We start from the raw sequence: 12,192 nt of genomic DNA, 5'->3' as shown, positions 1-12,192 counted from the left end.
TTAGAGAATAAAATTAAACCCATTGAAAAGGGATAGAAACAGGGCCAGTATCAGCTTCCACTCAAATGTCTGTATTTATCGGTCCCCAGATCTCACTAAACCTTCCAGCTCTTCTGGGCTTGTCAGGCCCTGTGATCCTTAAAAGAGAAGGAAAGGATTGGCTGTGTCTCTGAATGTACTCTGGGGAAAGGGGGCCTGGACCAGCATCTTTTCTCTATCAGTTATTGGCTGGGCAGACCTTGGATAGGTCACAGAAGCAGGCAAAATATTCTGATCTCATTAAATTAGGAAAATGATGCTGTTGTCTTTGAGACATAAGTTTATTCTGGGTAAAACCAGCAGCCCAGAGTGTAGCACACAGTAAACCCTCAGAGAAGATAAACAATACTGGCACCAATTCTGAGGTACAACAATGCTTGTTCAGAACTCAGCCAATCCTATCAGGTAAACGACAAACCCTGCAAAGGCCTCTACACATACAGTTTCACGGGTGATGCCCCTTCCTGAAGAACAATTAGATACCCCAGTTGTATGCAATCGAAGTTTGCCAGAAAGAGAGACAATGTTCAAGTTACCTTTAACATGTTAATAAAAAAAAAAAAAGTTGGGGCTGAGACAATGACTCAGTAAAGCACTTGTGACACAAGCGTGAGAACCTGAGTTGTGATGCCCAGAAGCCACGTATAAAGCTGGACAAGGTGGCACATTAATGTAATCCCAACACTGGGGAGACAGAGAAGGAAGAGCCCCAGGGCTCAGTGTTCCAGCCTTAGTCAGTGAGCGCCAGGTCCCAGTGAAAGACCTACCTTAAAATTGTAAGGTAGATTGCTCCAAAAGGACGACACTCAAGGTAACATCTGACTTCCACATACACATGAATGTGAGCACATAAACAAGAGAGAGAGAGAGAGAGAGAGAGAGAGAGAGAGAGAGAGAGAGAGATACAGAGACATACACAGAGAGAGAGAAATACAGAGAGACATAAAAAACATAGAGACATAAACAGGGAGAGAGAGAGAAATAAGAGAGAGACATAGCACGGGGAGGGAGGAAGAGGGAGAGGAAGAGGTTGGCCACTATCTGGGAAGTGTTTCACTTAGTTATATTTTTGTGAGGGTTTGATAACGTTGTTCTTTAGAGAAGGGGGAAGATGCATTTTAAATCCATTAAAGCCCCCTGAAGTGATCTCAGACAGCAACAGGAAATGCCAAGGGGACACTGGCCAGTTATTAAGGATCAGCTGAGAAAATGGAAGACTATTCCATTAAATTAGTCCCCATCAGCCAAGTGAAGGCTGAGATGTTTGCCTGCTGAAGAATCATAGCTCAGCTATCTATCTTTCTCTGTAACTTACTCATCAGAGTCAAGCCTCGGGGCATTTTCCTTGCTCAGTGAAAAATGACCCCATTCCCATAGTATAAATCTTCAAAGTTCTCCTTAAGGACCCAGCTGAGATAGGAGCGTTCTTGGTAGTGTTACTTTGGCACTACCAAGGGATGGGTAGCACCATTGATTTCGACACCAGAGCTCACGTGGATGATTCTGACAAGAGGTCGGGATATGCACCTCGTGGACTGTGAAGCAAATGCCCCTTCCTCTCCATCAGGTTCTTACCTGGGCAAGTTTATCTTAAGATGGCATTTAATGTGTCTGGAGACATTGGGGCTGATGTAGCTGTGGACAGGGATGACACTGGCATCCCGTAAGTGGAAAAAGCCAGACCCACCCTATAAGGCACAAGAAAACCACATGCCAAAGAATTACATAGACCCAAGCATCAGTCATGCTAAGATGAAGGTAGCAGCAGCAGCAGGGATGGGGACACACCTGTAGCCATGTGAGGAGTTCACAGTCCCTTAGGAATCTCAACACACCACACACACACACACACACACACACACACACACCACACGTATTTTAAAGAGTCACGGTTTACTAAAAGCCACATTTTACCCTGATTTTAAGTATGGGGATTGTAAGTAAAAGGCACTCAAAAAGGAAGTAAGACATTCCCAAATGTGGGTGTAGGCTTCTCAATAGGAAAATCACAATTAAGTGTAGACAGACAGACAGATAGACAGACAGACAGACAGACAGACAGACAGACAGACAGACACAGACAGACAGATAATAGATAGAATTTTGGTGGCTCTCAGGATACATCTCAAGGGGCTAATAAGAAAATTCTCTGACACTCCCTGAGTGTCTCTATCTCTCTGTGTTTAGTTCTCTCTCTCTGTCTCTCTCTCTGTCTGTCTCTGTCTCTTTCTGTCTCTCTCTGTCTCTCTCTGTCTCTCTCTGTCTCTCTCTGCCTCTGTCTCTGTCTCTCTCTGTCTGTCTCTCTGTCTCTCTGTCTCTGTCTCTGTTTCTCTGTCTCTGTCTCTCTCTCTCTCTCTCTCTCTCTCTCTCTCTCTCTGTGTGTGTGTGTGTGTGTGTGTGTGTGTGTGTGTGTGTGTGTGTGTGTAAGACCATAGAGTGGCTCTGATGGGATGATAACCTAATAAGTTAAAAACTAGGAACCACTAGAAATTGTACGATGCACTTCTGGTGAGGTTTCTAGAAAACTGCAGGCCTACAGTGGGGAAAGGGCCTTGAGCAAGCATTAACTATTCTGGAATTCTTGTTTCTTTGCTGGCTTCCCGTCTAGGTTGTTACCTTTTGTGGGGAGGAGCAGGGTAGGGGTTGTCACAGAAGCCTTCCATGTCCCTCCTTCTCAATTGTGCATCTACAGTCATCAACATCTCAGCAGATAGCCTCCTTGCTCTTCACAGTCAGCAGGATTACATAGATGGGCCTCCACACCATTTCTGGTGACGGCTCAGACCACGAACTTGGCATCTGGCCGCAATAGAACCACAGACCCAGACATAGCCCTCAGCAGCAGCATGGGTTCAGACATCACCATGGCCTTGGGTGGCAGCAACCATCACTCTTTCTTAAGTGTTTGGAAGGCCAGGAGGGTCCTCGAGTTTCATGATAGCAGACCTAGGGCAATGCATCATTTCTAAGCAGTGTCCAGACTCCTTTGCCTCAAAAGACAAATAAACATTTCTGTTTTATCCTTGTGGGACAGCTAAGGAAGAAAAAGAGGGTCCTTTGATTTTAGAAGAGCTATCAGAAAGCTTGCTGCTGCTTTTTTAAAAGGAAGTGGTTGCCTCCTCCCAGAGGCCAAAGTCCAGCTCAAAGAAAGAGTGGGATCCAGTCCAACCGGACTTGGCTTTACTAAAGCATCTTATCAAGTGGTGGTCAACATTGGCCAACAGAGCTGCAGTCCACAACAGGCGAGAGAGGCCGCTCACTTCTAAACCCTACTTTGGGATCTGGCACCTGGCCTGCTCAAACTCAAATAATTATCCTTCCTTGCTAACTGGCCAGATTTCCCTCTTTGGGACAGTAGGGGACCTTTTTGCTCTTAACCAGCAAGGTATATTGAAAAATCGAAAACTCCACATTGGCTTCATGGTGTAGTTTGAAGCAGCGTGCCTGATAGTAAACTTGTTTTGGCTCACCTAGAAGAGGCTTAACAGGATTACTGGCTCAGATCTAGACGGTGCCACTAACAACACATGGCTTCAGGTTGGTGGCTTCACAAATGATGGGCTCAGTTTTCTTGGATATGAAAAGAGTGAGTCACAAACACAATAGTGTTTCCCAAAAATGGATGCACAGGCCATCTGTATCTAAATTCCCAGGATGTTTGTCATCCTAAAGGTGTCCAATAGAGCAACTCAAGAATATGCCAATAGGATTTTTTATATTCACAAATTTTTCTATTGCCTTTGGAGATCAAACAGTGTATTAACTTTTGGGGCTGTGTGACCATCTCAGGACAACAGCCTCTCGACAAAACTCTTGAAAGTGAGTATGAGTTTACAGCTCTCCTCCTGTCATAGCAAAGCCAATAGCCTAGACATTTGTCTAGGCTTCAAACCTAGCATGGTGTGGGTCAGACAGGATTATTTGTTACTAGAGCATATATCAGCCTGTCCTAAATGATTCAAGGATCTCAAAGACCAGCTAATTGATGACAAGAAGGATAAAGAGGCAGTTTCCTGAAAAGTGACTTATGTGGCTTCCTGTTGACTGACACCAGTACATGCCAACACTTGCTTATCCCACCTTCTTTCTCTGCTCACAGTACAAGAATTCCATTCATTAAAGCAATGTGCTCAGTCCCAAGGGATGATAGGTAATTCCTCTACCCCTAGGGTCTTCAAAGTCCAGCAAGCACCAGAATCATCTGGAAAGCTTGATAAACATGGATCACTGAGCTCCAACCCCTCCAAGAATATTTGTGTCTAAAATTTCCAGAGGGTACTGATGCAGACTGCTGAGGGTCAAAGTCAATTCAATTGCCCTTTGTTGGATGCTTGCCTTTCTAACCTCTCTTACAGCTGAGAATGGTCAAGTGATCATTTCTAGTTGATGAGTCAAGAAAGAAAAACACACACATGCATGTGCACACACAGTACACGCCCACAGTACACGCCCGTACCACACGCACACATGCATCTCTATAGATGTAGTAACAGACCTTACACCCTTCACAAAAATTAACTCAACGTGTATCACAGACATAAATGTAAACTATGCACCTAAGAAACACCTAGATAGCAGAAGAAACCAAAGCTGGCTTTAAGCAGGACTAGCAAAAACCTTTTGAATAAAGACACACATGAAAAAAAAAATGATCAATATGCTAGACTATTTAAAAAAATCTTTCTGTTCTGCAAAAGATGTAGTTAAGAGAATAAAAGGACAGGTTACACAGAATATTCTCAAAAGTCACATCTGATAAAGGGCTTGAAAACTTTTAAAACTCAACAATAAAAAAAAAAGAGCCAACTTGACTTCAAAATGGTCCAAAGATGTTCCTTAATAGAGATCTGTTAACTGTCACATAAGCACGTGAGACAATACCCCATGTCATAAGTCATTTGGGAACTGTAAATTAAAATAGGGAGCTACCACAGCACCCTAGCTGGAAAGTATGCAGACAACACCAAATGCTGTCAAGAAAGTGAGGCAACAGGAAGAGAAAACTCGACTTTGTTCTTATGGAAATGGAAAACGGCAGTGGCTTGGGAAAACAGGTGGGAGGTTTCTTAACACGAAGCATGCTCATAAATCCAGTGAACATGTTTCCTGGTGTTTACCCAAAGGAGTTGAAACAGGTAGTTCCAGCAGCTTTATTCACATGTAGGATGCAACAAGCTGTCTTTCAGTAGGTAAATGGATCAATAAACCAGATAGCCTCTCAGAAAAAAAAGAAAAAAGAAAAAGAAAGAAAGAAACAGGTTACCATTCAGCCTTAAAGAGAAATGAGCTATTAAGCCATGAAAATTCCTGCAGAAAATACCCATTAGATAACAGATGATGGTTTATCACTAACTGAAGGAAGCCAGTCTGAAAGGCTCTATATTGATAACCCCAGTGCTATCGCCTTCTGGAAAAGGCAAAGATCATTGCTTTTCAGGGCTTAAGAGAAGGAAAAAGATGAACAGGCATAACACAGATGGTGAGGGCTATGAAAGTGCTCTGCATCGCTCTATAATGCTGGGTCCATGTCATTGAACACTTGACCAAACACAGAATGTACAGCATTATGAGAGAAGCCTAATATAAATTACAGACTGAGAAGTAATTACGCTCCAATGCAGGTTCATTAAATGAAATAAAAATGTGCCACTCTGGTAGAGTGTGTGTGTGTGTGTGTGTGTGTGTGTGTGTGTGTGTGTGTGTGTGTGTGTGTGTCATATATATGTATATAAATAGGAATACATATATATGTCGTAAATCTATATACTGTCCTTTCCATTTTGCAATAATTCTAAAACTGCTATAAAATGTCTTTGAGAGAGACAGAAATAAATGTCTCTTTTATCTTGCCTTAGATGTGGTTGCATGAAACCATGGTATCTGTTCCAGTTGTAACATTCTTGCAACCATGAGGTAACAAGCATGTGGATGAAAAGCATACATGCAAAAAAAAAAAAAAAAAAAAAAAAAAAGAACTTTGATATGCTTGGCACCGTGTGGCCAGCAGACCGCACTTAAAACAAGCTGCCTCCAGGCTTCTTGCTCTATGAGGTAAATGCATGTCCACATTTTTTGGCTGCTTCTTATCAGTGTTCAGAGGGCATGCCTGTTTTCCCGGCATTGTGATCAATGTTGCAGGACACGCTCTGGACCTCTATCCCCACTTTCCAATCTGACAAGGGACTTAACCTGATGGACTTAGGTGAGCACCTTCTGCTCAGGCCCTTCTTTTGTTGGTTGTAATGATCTTTCTGTAAAGAGATGAACTCGGTTTAGTTCTCCTTAATGTAGTGAAGGTCAGTGGAGCAGATTGTCTTTGTGGAGAAGGCCTATGCTACCAATGATACCATAACTCTCAGTGTGCTGAAGACAGAATGTCTACGATGCCTCTAGGAGACAGATTACTCCAATGCGCAGCCCCTGTGACATGGTGACCTATTGCTCCCATAACTATGTGGTATAATATGGCTGACCTTTAAAACAGATTAGGCTTGATCTAATCTCTGAGCCATCAAAAGCAGAGAGCTTTCCCCCAGTTATGCCAAAGTGTGAGGAGGATACACTACATCTTTGATTTTGAAACTGAAGGAGCCTCTGTAGCAAAGCATTTGGGTGAAACAGAGAAAATGGCACTGTGGTGGTTTGAATGTAGTTGTCCCCCATAATTTCATAGAGAGTGACACTATTAAGAAGTGTGGCCTTGTTGGAGGAAGTGTGTCACTGCAGGGCCAGGCTTTGAGGTCTCCACTGCTCAGTATATCACCAAGTGTCTCAGTAGACTTCCTGTGGTCCGAATATCAAGATGTAACCAGCACCACACCTGCTAGCACACTGCCATGCTCCCCACTATGATGATAATAGACTGAACCTCTGAAACTGTAATCAAGCCACCCCAATTAAATGTTTTCTTTACGAGAGTTGTCATGGTCATGCTGTCTCTTCACAGCAATAAAAACCCTAAGACAAGTTGGTACCAGAGATTGGGGTATTGCTGTGTTGGACCTGATCATGTGTTTGTTTGGAGGAGTTTGGACTTTGGTAGTTTGAGTTATGAAAGCAGTGGAGTGTTTTAAGCACTGTTTAATGGGCCATACTAGTAGGAGCATGGAAGACAGAGATGCTAAAAGTTATTTGGGGCCGCACTCAAGAGGTTTTAGTATGTTGCCTATAGATTGTTCTTGTGATATTTTGGTGAAGCACATGGCTGCCTTTTGCCCTTATCCAAAGAATCTACCTGAGGCTAAAGTGAAGAATTTTGGATTAATTTATGGATTAATTCTGTTGGCAGAGGAAATCTCAAAATAGCCTAGTGTAGAGTCTGTCATGTGATTTTTTTTTTTTTTTTTTTTGGTTTTTCAAGACCAGGCTGGCCTCAAACTCACAGAGATCTGCCTGCCTCTGCCTCCCAAGTGCTGGGATTAAAGGCATGTGCCACCACTGCCTGGCTTATTTTTTTTTAAGTGATAACTCTAGTGAAAATTTATTATGAAAAGGAGCAAGCTGAGCAGGGTAAATTAGAAAATGAAAACTTTGAGGAGAAAAAAGAGCACCAGGAAGTGGAATAGAGCTAAAGTCTGTGTTCGAGGAAATAAACAGATTAAGAAATGAAATAAAGGGCTCTCTCTTTACTCATCACTCTCCCTTTGTCCCCCCCCTCCCCAAGCTTGCTCCCTCTCGCTCTCAAACTCTGTTTCTGGTGGTCGACCACTAATTCTCTTCTCTTTCTTACTGTCTCTCTTGCCTTCCTCTCTTCTCTTTACTCTCTCTTACCTCCTCCTGCTCTCTGCTCTCTCTCTCCTTCCTCTCTTCCTCTCCCGCTCTCGCTCTCCCCTCCCCTCCCCCCATAATAAGCTCTATGATTAATGTAACAAACCAAAAAAAAATGAAATAAAGGGAATGGTGACCTCAGGGCAAGATCCCCACCCCACCCCAGCTAAATTTCCAACTTGTAAAAAGGAACTAAAGAAAAGCTGAGAGCTAGGTGTGGTGCACACCTTTAATCCCAGCACTGGGAAGGCAGAGGCGGGAAGATCTCTGAGTTTGAGGCCAGCCTGGTCCATAGAGCAAGTTTCAGAACAGCCAAGCTTAAACAGTGAAAGACAGAAAGCTTGTGAAGATGTAATTGAATGAGGGGGTCCTGTGGCCTGCATATCAAGATGTAGCAAGAGTCACATCTTCCTGTAGGCCACCATGCTCCCTGCCATGATGATAATGGACTGGACCTCTGAAACTGTAAGCGAGCCACCCCAATTAAATGTTTTCTTTGTAAGAGTTGTCATAGTCATGGTATTGCTTCACAGCATAAAAACCCTAACTCAGGCAAGCTCCTCCTTGAAAACTAGCAAGGAAACAGGGCTTGCCATCCTACAGCCACAAGGAACCACGTTTGTAGCTCTTTCCTCCAGATGGAAACATTGGTTGTGGAGGAAGCAAAGAGGATCACAAGACTCATGAAATTCCCATTATGTGTGGGGACCCTGCTGAGGTTTAATAATCACTGAGCACCCCCTGAGAAGGAGACTCTTCCATAGTCTAGCCACCCGAAGGCTGAGTGGGAGCTCCATGGTGCAGCTTTGTGAGTCATCACCCTTAGAGGATAGGGGTTTGGTAATGCAGCTCCCTGGTCATTGACACTTCTGTACCTAACTCTTCATGCACTCTCCTGTAAGCAACCCCAAAACTCACTGGTCACTCAGTGAGGCTTAGATGGAATTATGACTTTGGTTTGGCATTCCTTACTCTAGATAAGGGCAATAGAAAGACAACCCACCCCAGGGAAAGTAATGAAGTAATTACTGTTTTCTTTCCCAAATGCAAATGCACTTGGAAGCAGGTTCTCCCTCAAACCTGGAGCCTCATCTGGCCCAGCACCTTGACTTTGGCCTTATCGATACCTTGACCATGTAAGGCATATCTGCCTCACCTTCCTGAATAACTCCCTGTCTTTGATGGTGCAAAGACCTGAGGGCCCTCAACATAAAAATGAAATGTGCAAATGTTCAGGCATGGCTCCAGAGTCTACTGAAGGGCCTTTGGGAAACAATTCAAAAGAGGGAAATAGCATGCTCCCACTTGTAGTCTAAACTGCATTACAGGAATGCACTCCCAGTTTGGTAGGCATGCAGTAAAATGACTGTAATCTCTCCCCTCCTGTAGAATACAATGACTAAGTCTGCTAAGGAGATCTGAAAGATGCAATCCAATCCTTTCTTCTATGACCAAGGAAACCAAAACCAAGGGGAGCTACAAAACAGGGGAAATGCCAAATCAGTCATTTCTCCGTGGGAATGCTCTAAGAACACTCCTGTTTCTTCTGAGTGTTCAGCCACCCCATCTATTTTTTTCCTAACTCAAAGGGCTGTGCAGACGGCTAAGAAGTGCCTCCGAGGAGTTCAAAACAGCTCTTTGGAGACAAAGCCTCTGTGTCTGAGTTAAGAAGATCTAAACATTTGAGAAACTGAGCACCATGGTTTCCATGGTGACCGCTGAGGAGACAGGTGCACATTCTAATGAGGCTGGCTAGCCAGCCAGCACCCAGGGAGCAAAGGCTGTGGGACATTCCAGAAAAACTCACACATACACAAAATCTGAGTGAGTGGCTAGCCTGCCAGCAAACTCTCTTCTCAGGAGGGACAGCAGCTCTAAGCTCTGTATTTCCAGCCTGGGCCAAGTTCTTGCCTACCCATTATTTCATTTGGCCATCACAAAAGGCTTTCTAAAGTTGATTTATGCTCTGTCGCCTTTTGCAGATGAGTATGGAGGCAGCTTCGAGGGACTGCTGGGTTTATGAACGTGACTGTGGCCCAGCTGTGCATCTTGCTCGTCTGCTAATGAGCCTCTTAAGTTTCCTCTCTGAGAAGCTCCCCTGCATCAGTTGAAGAGAAGCAAATCCAGGGTTTGTGGAATAATCTGAGAGGTCCTGTCTCCCTGAGGGTGGGGTCTGCACTGATTTAGAACTCACCACTCACCCATCCTTATAGATTCCAAAAAGTTCTTAAAATATCATTGTGGAAAATTATATCGTCAGAGGATGGAGAGACGGCTTTGTCTGAAAAGCGCTTGGCACACAGGCATGAGGACCCCAGTACTATCCTAGCACCCATGTAGACAGCTGCCATAGTAATGGGCATATATAATCCCAGTAGTTGGGGGTCAGAGACAGGAGAGTTCCTGGGACTTGCTGGCTGACCTACCCAATTAAATCAGTGAGCTCTAAGTTCAGTGAGAGACACTGACTCAAAAGAACAAGGTGGGGATCAACCAGGGTAGACACCTGACATTAGCATCTGGCCACCACATGCCCACATGCCCACACACACACACACACACACACACACACACACACACACACTCACAGAGAGAGAGAGAGAGAGTGAGAGAGAGAGAGAGAGAGAGAGAGAGAGAGAGAGAGAGACTACACAGTTAAGTTACCATAAGAAAGACTTCTCTGATGAAGGACAGAAAGACTTGAAAATGGCATCAAGACTGAGCAAGAGCCCAGAAATGGCTAAGCTAACCGTGATTTTTATGAAATCCAATGAATGATGAGTTAAAGGGCACTGGCCATCTTAAACCACTCACATCCATCCTATATGCCTGCTACAGGGGTCAAACATACCACAGTTAGAAAATAAATTCCTCATGTAGATGTTCTTTTTATGGTAATCACGTAATCTTTATCTACTTATTATTAATAATAATAAATAACAATGATAATAGATAACTAACAATAATAAATCCAATTTTTAAAACTATTCTAATACATAGAAATTCTATTTTGAGAATTTAACATATATTTTCTTTTTATCAAGTTGATGTTCATATGAAGAAAATAAATACTAAGGTAATAGCAATGCTCCACACCCCTTAGCATTAAGTAGAGCATTGGCATTCTATTGCAGAGGGAATGCAGAACAAGGAGGAGCCACGAAGCAAGAGACAAAAATCACAGAACAGAGAACAGAGAAGTTCAGAATCCAGGATCCCCTGGAGATGCTGCAGGAATAAGGCAAGTGAAGGGATTCTAATAATGAAACAGAAGGGTTTCTTTTTCATTTGGTGTGTGCGTGCGTATGTGTGCGTGTGTGTGTGTACGTGTGCGTGTGTGTGTGTGTGTGTGTGTGTGTGTGTGTGTGTGTGTGTGTGTGTGTGTGTGTGTGTGTGTGTGTGCCCTTGCACACACGTGGGAGAACATAGCCCATAGGAGGAGGTCAAAAGATGATTTGTAAGACTAGATTCTCTGATTCCACCATGTGGATCCTGGAGACTGAACTCAGATTGTAGGGCTTATCAGAGGGTGCCTTCACCCACCAAACCGTCCAGCCTTTTTACCATCTTCCATCTTTAAGGGAAAGTAAGCTATGGTTTAAAAGTGACAGGTGTTGGCTAATGCGATCTTAAGAGACAGGGCCTTTAAAGGGGTTAAGTCATGAGGGCTCCTCCTTCACCAATGAGGTAAAAGCCCTTATAAAAGAGTCACCCTGCAATGGCAAGCCATTTTCCCTTTCCACCCACCCATGACATGAGGTCTCAGCACCCTTCTCTCTAGAGACCACAGTGACAATGCCACCTTGAAAGGAGGGCACAGCCTTTCACCAGGCACCTGAACATTGATCCTATACATCCAGACTTCAACCTGTAGGAAATAAGTTTCTGTTGTTTCTATTCCTTCCTGCCTCAGGCCTTTCATTATAGCAGCTTAAACAGACTCAGACATTGAGTGTGCCAGACCTCTTAGGGAAATGTGTTGGTAATCCATACTTAACCTTCTTTGATCCTGTAAGTACCACCAACGGCAGGAAGTTATTCAAGGAAAAAACATTTAGACGCCATCCTATGTCTGTCATTGGCCAAGAGATAAAACACAATTATAGTATTCAACTATTCCATTCAGTCAGAGCCTTTGCTGATGCTTCTAAACCCTATTAGGCCAAAGCCAATGGATCCGGTAATGGGGATTTAAATTGGTGCAGTACTCACTCGAAAAACCTTTTCCACTCTTGCAATGCTTTTGCCAAAGATGGTTCCAAGTTGGTCTCCAATTCCAGCCAATAAGAAACCAAAGAGTGGGATCCCAAAGATGGCATATAAAATACAAAAGATTTTGCCTCCTTCAGTGCTTGGAGCAATATTCCCATACCCTGAGGAGAAAGA

At 43.6% G+C, this 12,192-nt stretch overlaps 1 protein-coding gene across 1 annotated transcript in view; it reads right to left on the bottom strand.

The window, feature by feature from the left end:
• Positions 1 to 12,192, bottom strand: part of Kcnk10 (potassium two pore domain channel subfamily K member 10) — a 126,274-nt gene that overhangs the window by 31,188 nt on the left and 82,894 nt on the right. Inside the window, exon 4 of the mRNA XM_027419592.2 lies at positions 12,019 to 12,179. Within this exon, the coding sequence (XP_027275393.2) occupies positions 12,019 to 12,179 (161 nt within the window). The remainder of the gene's footprint in view (positions 1 to 12,018; positions 12,180 to 12,192) is intronic.

Source organism: Cricetulus griseus, chromosome 5 (genome assembly GCF_003668045.3).
Source record: "Cricetulus griseus strain 17A/GY chromosome 5, alternate assembly CriGri-PICRH-1.0, whole genome shotgun sequence".
NCBI lineage: Eukaryota > Metazoa > Chordata > Mammalia > Rodentia > Cricetidae > Cricetulus > Cricetulus griseus.
The sequence above is the reverse complement of the archived record's forward strand: the minus strand, read 5'-3'. Positions and strand labels throughout refer to the sequence as shown.